The sequence below is a fragment of the Haemaphysalis longicornis genome, unplaced genomic scaffold (assembly GCF_048455015.1).
Source record: "Haemaphysalis longicornis isolate Haplotype H1 unplaced genomic scaffold, Haemaphysalis longicornis Haplotype H1 scaffold_2, whole genome shotgun sequence".
NCBI lineage: Eukaryota > Metazoa > Arthropoda > Arachnida > Ixodida > Ixodidae > Haemaphysalis > Haemaphysalis longicornis.
In genome coordinates this window covers 109,704,425-109,720,745 of record NW_027526295.1, presented here as the reverse complement: position 1 = coordinate 109,720,745, position 16,321 = coordinate 109,704,425, and the positions used below count along the sequence as shown (strand labels likewise).

Below are 16,321 nucleotides of genomic sequence, written 5' to 3'. Positions count from 1 at the left end.
CCAGTTCGCCAAATCTCGTTCAGCTCGTCCAGCAGCAGGAGCTTCTCTGGTTCGTCAAGGTTGAGGAGCATTCGCCAAGTGATACCATCCCCGCCTGGAGCACTGCGCACGTTGGCAGCATCCAGGGCCAGGGTCAGCTCTTGCAGAGTGAATGGTGCCTCAGCTCCCAGGTCACTGGCTGGTTTACTTGGTTCATAGGTGCGTGGGTCTGCTGGGATGGCCGGTTGTGGAAAGAATGCCTCAGCGGCGGCCACCTCGAATTCTTCTGGCGTCAGGTCTAAGGCCATTTGTATGTTGAGTGCCGGCTACAATGGGCACTTTCAGCCTACCATTGAGCACGCCAGGAATAACAGGGGGCAGCAAAACATGGTTATCGAAGCTCAGGCCGCAGTTTTCGTACGGCGTGACATCCCGCAGGCACAGATCGACACGTCGGCCTACTGCAGCTCAGTGCAGGAAGTAGTGGCTGTCCGCTGCACTCTTGGCAAACGCAGACTCCTCATGGTCTCGTACTACGGACGGCCTGAACCCAGTTGTTCCAGGCGTGGCTTGCGTAATGGATGGCAGACCTCCGGCAGCACTACCCAAAGGACTACATTCTCATAGCAGGCGACTTTAATGCGCAACACCAGGAGTGGGGTTACCAGAAAATAGATGCCAGGGGCCTGCAGATCAAGCAAGCAACCGAGACGGCACGCTTAATACTGGCCAATGATACAGATTACCCGACACGCTGCAGCACCCGAGTGGACGACACCACCCCCAGACCTCACCTGGGCAGACAAGGGCCTAGTGACGGAATGGAGACGCGGGGCGGACCCAATGGGCTCAGACCACTACCCGCTCTGGCTGGAGCTGTCTGTGGGTGGCTGCACAGGCCGCCCTCGCCGATCCAAAGCAATAGATTGGGATGCGTTCCGGAAAGCAGTGGCAGAACACGACAAGAGGGTCCCGGTGACCCGACGGCTCCTTAGATCAGCACAGGAGGCCACACGACATCTGATGGTAGACGAGTCAGCTCCTACCCCGGATAAGCACTTACTGAACCTATGGACCACACGGGAGAGCCTTCACAAAATCTACCTGGCCAACGGCCGGCAATACGGGGATCTCCTCCGAGTGCGCAACAAAACTGCTCAGGCTCGCCGATATGCCAAGCAGCTTGCCCGTTCGAGGTGGTTTGAATACTGCGAAACCTTTGACAAGCACACCAGCACTCGCAAGTTATGGCAAACCCACCGAACCATGTCCGGCAAGCACAAGACACAAAAAATAACCCTATCCTTGTATTTTTATTTCATACGCAATAGACGAGACGTGTCGGCGCAATTTATGCGTTGATCCATCAACAAAGCGAGCGGCAGAAAAGAAGAGAACGAGAGGATGGAGGGCGCGCGTGGAGGGAGCCGCCAACGCTGCCGACATTGCCAGAGAGACGCCGACTGCCTCTACTCACCAACTGCCTCTGCCGACGCGCCGGTCACACGCCGACCTATCACTACTATCGCGGCTTGTCAAGTTGGCGGCAGTTGGGTGCGCTGACCACAGCGCCAGGGCCGTACCCAGAGGGGGGGTTTGGGGGTTCAAACCCCTCCCGAAATCTTTTCCAGGCAGCACGTAAACAATACTTACTGTTGCTTTCAGCAAAACTACCCCCTTCCCAAAAGTCATAACCCCTGCCGAAAAAAATTTCTGGGTACGGCCCTGGCTATCCCAACATCCTGCCAGAATGGAACGAGATTCCGCCTCTGATGCGTACGATATGACAGGTGCACGTGGCGGCACGTGCGCAGAACGGGCGAACGCGGAGGGGAGCTTCGACTAAGTGGCAGCTGCAGCGCCAAGGGCAGCCTTCCCGCCTTTATAGGAGAAACGCGCGTCAAAAAAACGAAGAAAAAGAAGAAAGACATGCAAACCCGATCGCCGATCTTTTACGTTCAAACCACTTAACCAGACTTAATTAAGTGCCCGAGGAATTTTCCCCTCTGTACATATTGATTTCAAAATCCTCCCCACGGAGCGTTAAAGTTACTATAAGCAGCACCCCTGTTAGAATTTTTTTTCTGTCCCCTCCAACCGTGATTCAAGAAAGCGCGGGCTACCGCTGAAAATGAGAAGACGCCACCCCTTTTCTTTTCTTAATTATCGGCTCCAATAAATGTTTTTTTTTTCTTCCCCTCCTCCTCCTCTCTTGCCCTGATGACTTGCCGATCCCCTGATTGGGTACGCGCCATCCGCCTAGAAACATCATCATGGCTGTCAGACAACACTGGTGTGATGGCCCGATATATTGTCCGAACAGTCACATGTCTCCTCCGGTCCAATGAAAAAGCGGCACGCACTCTACCCTCCCACACATCCCGATGACGTCACAATCGCCATCATCTCCGCTGCCAGAAGTATCGAGCGCTTCCAGTTTACATTCTGAGACGCAGTCTGAGTACCTGTGCGGGTTCAGTCTGCTTCGGCGTGTGTCCTGTGTGCATCTCTACATTCTAGAACATGGCTGCGGACTTGAAGACGCGTCTCATCCAAGTTTTTGACGCCGTGGACGCCGACGGTGACAAAAAACTCACCGTGGACGAACTGCAGGAGGCGTTCGCAAAGCTCGGATTCCCATCGCTGGAAAGGAAAACATGGGGGCACTTTTTTACCGTCTACGACAACGACCACGATGATCGTATCAACCTGGAGGAGTTCAGGAAGATCCACGAGGACTTCACCAAGTGGAGAGCAGTGTTTGATGGAATTCGAAGCCAAGAGGGAGTGGTCTCCATCGAGCAAGCGGTGGCCGCCCTGAAGTTGTCGGACGCGATCGTTTCGAAGCTGGGACGTTTCGGCGAGGCGGGCCTCATCAAGTACGATGCCTTCATCGAAATTTGCTTGATGAATAGAGCAATTACCATGGAGTGGGAAGCAATGGCCACCGTCGATGGCCAGCCGGATAGGCGCAGCGTAACCTTGGAATCCTTGGCCGTGGCTTTCACGAAAGTCTACAAGATTGAAAGGGACTCTACGGCAGACTGAGGCGCAGCAATGTTCAACGAAGCAGAGTTTTGGGACATTGGTTGCTCTTTTCGTCTTGACTGGGGTGCATTTTTACCGCGCAGAGAAAACGAATAAAACAGTTGTCGCCTCTGCTTTGGCGTTGCCATGTTGTTTTAGCATTTTTTCTCAGCACAAGCACTTTGCTTGAATTATTCCTACTCTACATTTATTGCGTAAAATAGGATTATCATCACCTTGTTTGCATCATGCATACATATTCTGTATGCTGTCGCCAGGGTTTGCTTTGCAGCAAGGAGGAGGAATAAACTTTTATTGAGGCCCAATCCGACTCCATGTGTGGAGGCAGACCAGTGGGGAGACTCCTTAGTCCAGGAGTCCCTGGCTCTGGCTGGCGGTCCGGGCCCGTCTCACCAGGTTAAGCTGGGAGCCGGGTTCAGAGCTGGACAGCTGCGCCGCCCACTGTGAAGGGGAGGGGTGGGGATTGGCAGGGAGGTCGGGTGTGTGGGAGCATTCCCATACGATGTGGTATACAGTGTACCCCTTTCGGGGCAAAACTTGTACTGCGGTGAGAGAGGCGGGGAAAATCAAATGCCAAAGTGTATTGTGAGGGAAGGTCCGGGTTTGAAGTTGGCGGAGAGTGATTTCATGGGCTTTTGTTAGAGACGGGTGAGGTGGAGGGAAGGTGCGACGAGAGAGCTTGTAGTGTGTGAGTATGTCATTGTAGGTGAGTAGGGGGTGGGCATCCAGGGTGGTAGGAGGGGGGTCGGGGGCAATGGCCCGGTGTACCACTTCTCGGGCCGCGTCGTGCGCCGCTTCATTGCCGGCCAACCCACAATGGCCAGGGGTCCATAAAATGTGGCTCTCCTCGGAAAGGTAAGTGGAGTGTTCGATGATGCGTAACAGTGCGAGGGAGTAGACCTTTTTGAAGGTGTCGGCAGGCTTCCTGTGAGTCCGTGATTACTGTCACGTACTCGCGACGAGTGGAGGTAAGGGGCAGCGCAATGGCTATCTCTTCCGCTTCAGTTTGTGTTGAGGCTCGCGTGGAGGCAGTGGCGACGGTACGTTTTTGACTATCTACAGTCGCGACGGCGTAAGTCGATCGGTTGGGGTATGGGTATGCACCGACGTAAAGCGTGTCCGGCAGATGCTGGTAGTGGGTGCGGATGTAGTTGGTTCGCGCGGTGCGACGACCATCGTGAATGACTGGGTGCATGTTCCGGGGTAGCGGGGCGACTTTAATGCGAGCGCGTAGTAGGGGGGGAAGACGTGCCAGGCGGTGAGGCTCTATCCAAGTATTATGTATTCCCAAGCGTAAAAACAAGTCAGTAGAGGTGTTAGTGGGGAGGCCGAGTTTTGTATGCTTGCCTAATTAAAATGTCAAGTTTCTTGTGCTCTGCTGGTTTGAGGGGCAGGTAAGGAGCTCCGTATGTAAGGCGACAGACGAGGAAAGCTTGAACCAGACGGGCAGTTTCAGCTTCTTTGAGAAGTACGTTGGTGGGTGCCAATTGAGTAACTGTGCGTTGAAGTGCGAGGGTGGTGTGCGAGCCGGAGCCATCTCGTGGGATTGTGGGTCCGAGTACCCTGAAATGGGTTACTACAGGAACGGGGCGAGTCTCTATAGTAAGAGCCGGGTCCGGCGTCGGCGCCGTGTGTCGTCCCCGAGTTCTCTGCTGAAGGGTTAGCAGTGCGGATTTTTCCGGGGAGCAGGTCAGACCACATTTAGAGAGATGTATGGTAGTGATTGTAATGAATGTTGGGCCGGACCGCATAGAGTCACGAGACTGGACTACTGCGCTCTCGCACACGCACACACAACATATATCTTAGCTAGATAATGTACAAAGCCGCAATAGACACTGCAGCACACAGATGGACTACACGCGGAAACACGAAGGAGCTCGGAAGCGGTCGGGCAAGACAGTGATGTCTACAGTGATCGACACTGATGTCGATGGCTCGTTGAAGCAATTCTTGTTGTTCGCCCATGGAACCTGAGTTGGTCTATATCGTAAGGTCGTCGGCATATAGGGCATGGTGGAGGGATGGGACGGTGTCCAGTAGCGGAGGCAGATAGCGGAGGCAGTAGCGGAGGCAGATCGGAGGCAGTAGCGGAGGCAGTAGCGGAGGCAGATCGAAGGAGAAATGACGGAGCCTTGTGGTGTTCCTCGGGGAAGCGCTGGGAAGGAGGGTGTGCGTAAATTGGAGATCCCCACTGTAGCGGTGCGGTTGGTAAGGAAGGCTCTCACATAGTTGTATAGTCGTGTCTCAACATGGAGAGTGGCCAGGCTGTTTAGTAAGGCGTCGTGGGAAACGTTATCGAACGCGCTCTTGATGTCGAGAGCGAGGATACAGTGTTTGTGATGCTTCGGAAGGTTATTGAGAAGGTCTTCCTTGAGCTGCAGGAGGACGTCTTGAGTAGATAGGTGAGGCCGAAAGCCGTACATCGTCGTGGGGAAAAGGTTGTTATCTTCTATGTACGCCGTAAGGCGATTTTAAACCATGTGTTCAAGCAGTTTCCCGAGGCATGAAGTAAGGGAGATAGGACGCAGGTTGGTACCGCGCTTGGTGTTATACACCGATTCCACTCAGGCTGCTCGAGAGCTCCGGCGCGTCAACAGTACACTGGGCATTACATGCGAGGTGCACCAGATACTCCAATCATTCCCGTGCCCTGTTCGCGTCCTCTGGACCCGCCGGAGCACGACCACGCACGCCCTCGCCGACTCAGCCGCTCACCCGCAGCAAGTGGTGTACCCACTCCCGTTTCTACAGCTCTCACTGGAAGACACCCTACTCATCAAGAAAGATATTCTTCGGCGCTCCACGCGTGCCCTTCTCCCTCCGCGTGGGTCTGACCTTCCTGGCGGCTTAACCCGTCGTGAAGAGGTCGTGCTTCGAAGAATCCGCCTGGGCGTCGCACTGACGCCTGCTGTGCGAGCAACGTGGACTTCTAGTCTTGCAGATCCTTCCCCGACCTGCCCCTACTGCCCTGCCCCTGTTGCTGAAGCGACATTGGAACATTTGCTAGGGACGTGTCCAGGGCTTCAATCAACCCGAGCTCGACACATGGGGCCCACAGGACATCGCCCAGGGCGACCTCCAGATATTCATCGGTGGGCGCACGGCCCACTTTACAAGAAACTGTTGGAATTTATTTCCGAAACTGGACTCTATAGTTTCCTGTAGTGCGCCCGCCTCACACTGTGTGTCTTTCTTTCTTTCCTTTTTTTTTGCTTTCCTTCTTTGTCGTTCCCCTGTTCTGTTTTGTCTATTGTTTTCCTGTTATCTATGCCCTGTGGCAAAATGGCGCAATAAAAAAAAAATCTCGATTGGTTTGCCAGTTTTGGGGATCAGTGAGATGTCAGCGTGTTCCCAGGCAGGCGGAAGCGTCCCTTGTGTCCAATGATCATTGATAAGATTCAGGAGCTGGTCGAGGTGGCAGGAGGAAGGTTGCGTATTAAACGATTCGTGATTTTGTCATGACCTGGGGCTGTGTTGCGCGTGAGGTTGCGGATCGCTGCCTCGAGTTCTTCGTAGGTGAAATGCGTGTCCAGCGTCGCGTTAGGGTCACCAGTATAGTCTGAATAAGAAGGCAGAGGAGTCTGTGGAGAAAGTTCGTACCTTTGTTGTAAGGTGTTGAGGAGGCCTTGATCATCTCCTGGAAAGGCATGCATGAGTCGGCGAATGTTATGTTGATTGGTGGTCTTCTTCTCTCGGGTACCCATTAGGGATCTAAGTAGGTGCCAGGTTTTGCGCGTACTAAGCGCTCCTTGTAACTGGGCGCAAAATTGGAGCCAATTCTGCTGACCTAGTTGTTGGGTGTAGTCTACCGCTTGCTTTGTGAGGCGAGCTATGCGTAATTTCAGGCGCCGGTTTGTTTTGTTACGTTTCCAGCGTGTTACCAGGCTGTGCCTGGCTGTCCAAAGGTGATCGAGGCGCGGATCTACAGCGGGGTACTCGGTCGTGAGCGGGATTCATTTGGTGTGTTTTTGAAGAGCACGTTCAATGGTGGTCGTCCATTCATGGAGGTCCGAATTGGCGGGTGGGGTAGCTTCTAGAGTATCCCGGAAGGCTTTCCAATCTGTGAGGCGGGCGACGCCTATAGTTGGGTCTTGGTTATGCCCGAAATGGTGAGGTGAACGATGCTGTGATCACTTCCGAGAGTATGGGGGAGGTATTGTGTATTGCAGCAATACAACTTTTTTCTTTTATAGTTTCGATTACGAATGTGCAGTTGTGGTTTTTGTTCTGAAAAAACCACCACTGCCAATACCTGTCTAAAGGTCATTAGCGGACGTTTATCATCACATTCTGTACATTTTCTGTTCAACACCAATTGATTTGTACGCAACACTATTATTTGTGCTTGTTTATTCCGACTGCTAATTTTTAACTATATTCTTAAATATTTTTTGACAAGTGGTCCTCCCACAGTGACAAGCTATGGGACCTCTTCCTACATTTCTCACAAATCGACGCACTGAATCACTTGCAAAACTTACGATTGAACTGAACTGAACTACTAGTACAACTGTTTTAATTCATCAAAAATAAATTTCGTCTTCTTCATCCCTGGAGCGATAAATTTGCCAGTCATAAGGAATTTTATTTGTAGAAAACTAGCAAATATAACATTTTGATTCTGGTACCAGCGCCGTAAAATGCTTGGCGGGAAGGCAAAAAGAGAAGAAACATTTTACTCCGATGAACGTTTCGCGCTGGATGGCCAGGGCGCCATTATTGTGGTGCGGCCCCCTTAGGCCGGGATTCTCTGGTCCTGGCATGCTTGTCAGGGCTTTAGTAGCTCTAGCGACTACTACGTGTTGCGGCGCAAGGTCCGAGGTGGTCAACTGGTCCACCGACGCCTCGTAGATATATGGTTGGGGATGGTTGATAAAAAATTGCTAGCATTCTCGGATACTGTGGCAAGGGATGGGCAGATGGCATTGGTCATGTGGTATTCATCATCAGCATCATCAGCCCGTCTACGCCCACTGCAGGGGAAAGGCCTCTCCCATGGATCTCCAATTATACCGGTCCTGTGCTAACTGGACGAATTTATACCAATGTGGTATTTCGGAGATTTAAATAGACGAAAAATGTGTAGATTTCGTGGAGAAGGCTACAGTGGGGGTAAGAGTGTTTGTAGCCTTTGGAGTGGGGTGGCACATGCACCGAGTGAGGCGAATGTGCTAGGGGAAGGCTTTCGGCTTTAAGTCTGTGAGGAGTTGGGGGTGAGAGTGAAATGGCGGGTGTCTGAACAGTGTACTGACACTGCGAACTGTGGTGACACTGTGAAGAGATTTTTTTTTTTTTTTTTTTTGCTTTCCTTGTCTGCCCGAGCCACTTTCCCGAGCAACCACAGGACGTCCGCCGAGCGCCCGGCGTACGCCCATTCCGGCTATAGCGTACATACGCAGTACCAGGCACGTCCATGGGATGTCCGGTTGTAACACTTCCGTACGTCACATCGGATATTGATTACAACCGCGGATGTATTTTGGATGTTTAGTATTTCACATCTGCATTACATTTAGCTAAACGCCTATCAAGGGGCTCTAGGTACAGTGCACAAAATTAACGCATAAATTAAAAGGCTTACTTCAGTTATACCTAGCAAGGAAACTTAGAAACACGGCATCCTGTCAGACTTACATAAACGCATGTGCGTCTATATTACAGAACATAATCGTGTACATTCGGAAGCATATGTTCTACAACGAATAATACACCACCGGAGTACCTGAGCGGTTATTAGGCAGGTCGAGGTCGCACGATGGATAGTTAGCTAGGGCTTGACGGATGCATCCGTATACTTTTACATGTGTGTATACGTAGCCTAATTGATGTTGCGTGAGGTGCGGTGAGGGTACGGAGGAAGACGGTGGCGGGAGTGGCGGAGTCTTTCAGTTTCTGGCGCCTGCATTTTTTTTTTTTTTGCGATGGTTAGCGCGCTTTTCCCCGGATTCGTAATACTGTACATATTCTGGCTAGGGCAGAATGTTTCGCGAGCAACGGCATGAGCCTTTTCGTTCACTGGTGTCCGCGGATTCATTCCAGAAGTACATTAAGTCGGGAGTGTTGGTGTCCATGAATGTGTGTGGGTAGCATGTTGTTGGCAAAATCACGGAGCGCGCCCTGGCAGTTTATCCGCACCGTAATTGCGTTATTCTTGTAGGAAGGCTTCCGCTATTGCTTGAGTCTCGGCCGCGGTGGGCGAAGGAAAAGTTCTTGGTGGCGTGGTCGACGCGGATGCGGTGCGTGCGCTGTGGGTGGAGAAGGTGGCACCCGTGCGGTACTTGTCGCAAGGAGCTTTTGCGCTGGACATTTCTCGGGATATTGGTGGGACTGTGGTGCGACGCCTCCAATGTGGTGGGGTGTCAGGGGATGGGTGGAGTACGTGTGTTCGGGACTGCCCGGCACTGCCTCGAGGCGCCTAGTGATGTGCCTCAGATTTCTCCCCGAGAGTATTAACGCGGTTCTCTCAATTCAAAAGTTAACATATGAAGGGATATGCTGTATCGACAAATCGGCCTTTCGCATGAGGGACAGTGCCATATGTGCCCGATACGAGGAACGTTCGTGGCGGTAATGGCCGGGTTCGTTGGGGTGAACATAATGGCCGTATGCCGCCACTGCTTGGGAAAAGTGCGCCAGATGGCTATCTTGATTATAAAGAACCCGGATAGATCGAATTACGCTATATATCAAACAAAAGAAAATCTGTTACGAAAATGCATGCGAAGCATATTCCTTATAATGAAGTTCACATCGGATATTTAGGGTGTGCGAATATCAATTTTTTAAATTTCGAAGCGAATTCGAATAATAAAAACAAAGTTCGAATCGAATCGAATATTTTTCGAATACGAATACTTATTGTTTTTTGTAAAATTAAAGTTTTCACCATCTAGAGACACAAAAACTGCAACTTTATTGAACAACAAATCATACAAAGTAAAATTAGAAATTACACAATGCCATTGCACTCAACAGATTAAGGTCTGCACTCATTTAAATGTTAACATGGAGAAAGGTTAACTGCTCCACATGTTCGGGGAGCAGTGACAACCTCCAGCTCGTCACGACTCCACCAGATACCGAAAGTGACCGAAAGTAGCCGCTCACTTGAGACACTAGTGGCTGGCATGCCCGAGCCCGTGCACATTGCCGCGCGATGATACAGTAAAATCTCGATGATACTAATCTTGCGGGACCGCGAAAAATATTCGTATCATCCGAAATTCGTATGAACCAACACAGACCAAAAAATTGAGCGCTGAAAAAAGTTTTCGTTTATTTCTTCTCTTACTTTCGCGTGAAGAAATTCGTGATTTTTTCTGCTTTTTTTAACCCCCATGTCGCAAAGCAGTCCTTTCTGGAGCACGTAAAGCTTCGCGCTCGTCTCCTCACTCGCTGTGCCCAAGCTCGCTACACGCCGCAACAGTCAAGCGTGAACCGCATGGTGTGTTTTTGCACGCGATTCGCTCGCCTCGGCTCTCCGAGCGCTGTATTTTCACACCCGCATCGACGATTTCGCGCCCGCGGTAGCGCCTACCTCGGTCAGAAAATGACGCACGACGCGCGCGGCAGAATGGAGGAGCCTGACTACTTGTGTTGAGATCGAGACAGCCGGCTTGGCTCCGCCGGAGATGATGGTTAGGCTTAGCACGCCGGCAAATATTTTACGGGCGCTTTCTAGGGGCGCGGATGATGTTTTATAGTACCGTTTTCGCATGCATTATCAGCTCCTTTACCGCACAAGCAACTTCGTGTCTCCCTTGAGCCGTATTTTAAAGAGCGGTTAGAAACGGTCGCTCGAGCGCCCGCGCCACTTAGCGGCTGGAGCCGACGCCATGTTGACGCCGCCGGCCGCGCCGCGCGCAGCGGGGTGTTTCCCGGCGGTGTCAGCGCGCGTTTGGCGGGCGCAGAGCATTTTCGCGAGCAGAAAACAACAACACCGATACAGTCTGCGAAAGCACGTACCGTTCGCCGTATATATGCTTCGCCACTTTGCTGCTGAGACACGCTCTGAATTTATTTATTTTTTTTAGTTTTGGGTGGTTCGAATATTTCGAACCATAAAAGGGTCATTCGAATCGAATCGGATACCAAAAAATTCGAATCGAATATTCGAAGTTTCGAATATTCGCACACCCCTACATAGAACTCGGCGCGCCTTACAATTGCGACGAAAATGCGCGGTCTCGGAGCGGCGATTGAGGTGCTGATTGGCCACGACTAAGATGTTGAGACTCGCATGGACCGACGTGACGCACGATACATTCCATAACTGTTTCCGATGCACGGGATTCACGACGTAGCCCATCCAGCCAGTGAGTCCGGACCAAGACGGCACAATCGGGGAACTGTACGAAGGGCTCGCCAACGTTCCCGATGCTGGGCCGAAAGGAGTGTCCTCTGAGGATTTCGTGAGTGTTGACGACGGCGTTGCCATCACTGTGAGCCCCTCGAGCGCACACACCGTCGCCGATGTCATGGCAGCTGGTGCTGCTGAAAGCACAGAAGAGACTGAGGATGTCACAACTAAAGCCGTCAGACGCTTTATGAAGCGTTTTTGCCAGTCGATGTTCTCCGCCAATATTGCTTCGATATTAAAGGACACGGACTTAAACTGGTGCAAACGATGTCTCGTGTAGAGAATGCGGTGTTAGTTGGTGCCGCCAAAACCAAAGAGAAAACAAAAATCACCCCTTGTTTGCGAAGTAGGCAGTTAAGGCGGAAAGTAGCTTTACGCATGCAACAAATGGATTGTTTTGCGTAGGGTAATAGCATATTTTATGTGTTCGTTTCGTTATGTGGGAATAGCAGGGGGGGGGGGGGGTCCCGCCTATTGCGAACTCGTAACAAAAAATTCGTTATAGACGGGTTTGGCTATATCGAATTATTGGATATATCGAACTAATCGCGGGGCATATTACCGTTCGCTCTAACCGGGTAACCAAAGAGATGGTCACGTTCCGAGTGACCGCGGGGATGCGGAGGGTGCCGACTGCGCATGCGCGCGCGCAGTCGATGTTCTCCAGCTGTTCCAGCGACGTTCCAGCTGTTCCGGAACGCTTGATTGTAGGGTTTAACGCGCCGACGCAACGCAGGCGATGAGGCGCGCCGTAGTGGGGGGCTCCGGATTAATTTTGACCACCTGGGAATCTTTAGCGTGCGCCGAATTAAATCTCGTACACACGGGCATTTTTGCTTTTCGCCTCCATCAGAAAAGCGGCCGCCGCGGCCGAGAATCGAACCCGCGATCTCGTGCTCAGCAGCCTGGCCAGGAACGCATCGGGCGCATTATTTTCGGGGACGGGTGGCCCCCCGCGCCGTGCCCGCAAGAGCATTCGGGTCCCGCGGTACCGGACGCGCTAGCGTAGCGTACGCTACCTGCCATGCTAAATGGCTGCGCCGTGTTCCACAGCGCGTTCCTCAAGAAATAAATCGAACAGAATAGGTCCGATTGGGCGTGCATAGAGCCACGAAGAAAGCTGTGTGTCTGATTAAAACACCTTGATTTTAGCCCGCAGGGTGTTCATTTTCACCCTACGGCGTTTTCTCCTCCCGCCTACCAGCAACTGCAAGCCAGGATGGCTTGCGCGGCGCAGAACCTTTGGCGGTGTTCAATCGGAATTAATGCTTTAATTCGCGACTCGAAGTGCGTACCCTTAGAGCTTTACTTTCTTTTCTTTTGCACGCAGGCAGGCAATGACTGGAAACTCTCTAATTACAGTTGACACGGTAAAATCTGTCTGCTAGCTGTTCGCTCATCAGCACAAAGTGCGAAGGCATTGCTGAAGGCAGAATGTGCGCACAAACACGGCTTGTGCTAGAATCGCACATCCGAAACTGGTCCCATTTCCCTTTCCGCGGGAAATGAATTCATCCGTTATTTCTGACCAAAAAACGTAGTGAAATCCATGCTGTCAATGTTTTCTGCACATCGCTATTTCTCACTTACGCTGGGACGTTACAGGCCTGCTCGTGTGGAACCTACTGGTGGTATAAAAAGTTGCTGCGGACCTCAGAAAACAACGCACGCCATCCCAATCACCACACGTCAATTTCATATGCGCTGTTGCTCACAAGTGTGCATTAGTTAGCCACTCAGGTTTGTGATCACCAGCTGCTTTTGTGTATTGCGGCTCGTCCTGTGAGCGGCCAAGCGAGAGGTAAACCAGTTTCCATAAAAAGCACTGATTCCCGCTGCCTTTTAGTATCCCGTCCACGATCCGCTATCCAGCCAGCGTCCCAATCCATTTCGAGATTGCCACTGCAACGGCCTAGCTGTAAGATGTAGAGGCTGCAATAATGGCCGTTGTAGGGCCACTCGTGATGGTTGTTTCCCTTCAACCCGTGCCTATGTACAATAGGCGTCCCAAATTTGCCACTGCGTCTTGAGATGCCGATCTGTCTGGACGGGAAAGGGGACTTAGACGGGAATAAGGCCCCTGTATTACAGGCGCCTTAGGCGGGAAGCGGCTGCAGCGCCCCTTTGCGGCTCCCTTCGAGTTCGGGGAAAATGCGTGGGGAGGAAAGAACAAAGGATACGATACGATTCAGCGCGCCGCTACCCTGTGGGCGCGATATACAAATTTAGCCAGCGCATTCCGAGATTGGACATGTCGGGGACTGGCGGCGGCTGTTGCCGAAGCTAAAATCTGGAACGAACAGTTCCTGCGGCGGCGTGTTCGAGCTTGTCTCCGCATTCAACGACCGTACTTCTGTCCCGCCCTCTCTCCTCCAGCACAGCGTACGCCGGCTATCACGGGACCCGTGCAGGGTGTTTTTCGTGTAGTTATGCTTTTCGGCGCCGTGCGAAAACTCCTTTTTGACGGTTCGGCCTTCTGGTTATAAACGCTAGTCAGCTCGCCCGGGGCTCTTGTTGAGAGCGTTGCTCTGCCTGTTGTCATGCTGAAAACACGCCAGGGTGCCGCTCCTGCATCATCTCTGCTCTCTTTTCGCCATGCATTAAACAATTTTATCTTTTGGCTCTTCATCGTTCAGAACGAGGCAGCTCTCCTGCTCGGCGCTGGTTCACCACACTACCATTACGTGATGGAGGCGACGGAGCTCGATTCTGGGATGTCTTCGCCAATGTAATGACCTACTATCACTATAGCACCCCATGGTATACCCGAGACTTTTGCCACAATAATCCACTGTGGTGCTCAGACCACGGGAATGCCTGATATTCGCAAATTGCCCCCACTTCTTCAAAGTCAGTGTCTTCAAAGTCGGTGCACACCTTCTAACTGCTGTGTGTTTGCTCGTCTGCGTGGATAACGTACCGGCTTTTGGCAGATTAGCGGTGCTGCCTGATAGTTGAGTGACAGCTGTCTGCATGACTATGGGCCCTTCCCTACACGTACGGAAACTCAAAGGGCGTACCTGAAAGAGAAATGCCAAGGTTTTACAAGGCCAATCTTTGCTAAAAAAGAGCATTCTAATCTTACCATATATGAGCTAGGCGGTTCCCGGCGAGATGTAGGGTCTTGACAGTCAAAGCTAGGTTGGGATACATGAGCCCCCTAAGTGAGACAGATTGAGGATTGCATCGGGGGTACAGCTGTGCATCGGGCAACAACTAGACATATCCTGCGGCGGGAACACAGCCCCAGTTAATGCCGCTCAAGTGGTTTATGTACACTCGGAGTTTGAGGTGCTCAAGTGATCTGTCTATATGTACTTTGAGCTTGAGCCTACCTGCAGTTTGACATTTTGTTTTATTCTTCACGTACCCAGTTATTTTAATGTAAACAGTTGTACATAAACTTATGACTTCCCTTGTTCATATCACCAATGTCTTGAGTTTGTCAGTTCGGCCACCATCTTCGAGAACTTCAATCACCATCGTCCTGCTTAACCTCCGGGCAAGTTTCTACAAAATTAGAAAGCTACGAATTAATTTATGTATGTATGTATGTTTGTGTTTATTGGCGCAAGGGTAACTAGGACCAAAGAGCGCCAAAACTATGTTAAGTGGTCCGTCAATAGTCAGGTTTGAGCTTAAAATATGTATGAAATGAGTATGATATATCCTAAAATACTGTATATATGGGTGTAGAGGGCCCGTAGACTAAAAGATGGAGATGTTCATAATGGCGGATGAAAGGGATTGTGAATGGAACGCGACTGTAGCTCGAGCCGAAAAGCACGCTACGCCAGCGGGCCCCTCATGCGAACAATGAAAACATGAAGACTTTGCTCAATGCTTGTAGGCTCTGAGGTCACGCACTGTACGAAATTAGCTTTAAAAACTTGACATCTGCAAGATAACTTAAAAGGGACTTGTTTGTGAACATAGGTTCATCTCCTAAGAACAGTGACGGGTGTAGCGGAATGTTGAAAGTATAGATTTTAGGGAAATGCCGTTTTCTGGCCTCATTGCAGGATGCGCACTCAATTAACACATGGAGGACGGAGAGCCGGTCCCCACACTTATCACAAACCGGTGGGGGTGTGCCATTTAAAAGATATGCGTGCGTAGCGTAAGTGTGGCCGATGCGTAGTCTGCAAATCGATACTTCAATGAATCTGTTTTGTTTTTCTGTTGTGTATCTTCCTAGGTGGGGTTTTATTGAGTGGAGCTTGTTTTCTGTGCGTGTGTTTCACGTGTCCTGCCAGCGTTTACGGATTCCCCTTCGGATCACTGGCTTCAGAACGAGGTAAGGGATTTCCGCGACGTCAACACCACTATGGAGGGCCGCCAAAGTGGCGTTCTGGTCGGCAATTTCATTGCCTAGAATGCCACTGTGTCCAGGGATCCAGCAAACAAGTATTTTTAGTTGTAATTTATGAGCAGTCACGAGAGCTTTAAAAAGGTGATTGAGGACAACATTTTTTGTAGGTTTAAAGGAACCTAGTGCCGTAACGACACTTAAGGAGTCTGTGTAGATAACTGATTCTTGTATTTTGTTCTGTGTAATGTGCTCTACTGTGATTAAAATACCATAAGCTTCTGCTGTAAAGATACTGGTATTTTTGTTCAAGGTCCTCGTGCTGGCGAAATCCGGGCCATGTGCAGCACACGACACAGCGGAAGCACACTTCGAGGCATCTGTGTAAAATGAGGTGTATGGATATGTGTGTTGTAGTTGTAAAAAATGCTGGGAGATCAGCTCACGAGGTGCGCGGCGCTTATCAATGCGTTTAAAGGATGTGTCACAACGAATCGTTGACATTTCCCAAGGCGGGACTTCGTCGGCAATGGAAGTCTTCATGCCCTCATCGAAAGACACCCCTATTTCCTCTGCAAGGCCTTTGACACGTAAGGATAAAGGGGCAAGGATCGAAGGGCGCG

At 51.1% G+C, this 16,321-nt stretch overlaps 1 protein-coding gene across 1 annotated transcript; it reads left to right on the top strand.

Moving 5' to 3' along the window:
* Window positions 1-560: 560 nt before the first annotated feature.
* LOC144168220 (uncharacterized) lies at window positions 561-3,027 on the top strand. Its single transcript, XM_077697252.1, has 2 exons — window positions 561-692; window positions 2,500-3,027. The coding sequence occupies exons 1-2, from the start codon at window positions 561-563 to the stop codon at window positions 3,025-3,027; spliced, it is 660 nt and encodes a 219-aa protein (XP_077553378.1).
* The last annotated feature ends 13,294 nt before the right edge of the window (window positions 3,028-16,321 follow it).

Coding starts and splice junctions, on each gene's coding strand:
- LOC144168220 (XM_077697252.1), top strand. CDS start 561: ATGGCAGACCTCCGGCAGCACTACCCAAAGGACTACATTCTCATAGCA. Junction 693..2,499: donor TCAAGCAAGCAACCGAGACG/GCACGCTTAATA, acceptor TCTACATTCTAG/AACATGGCTGCGGACTTGAA.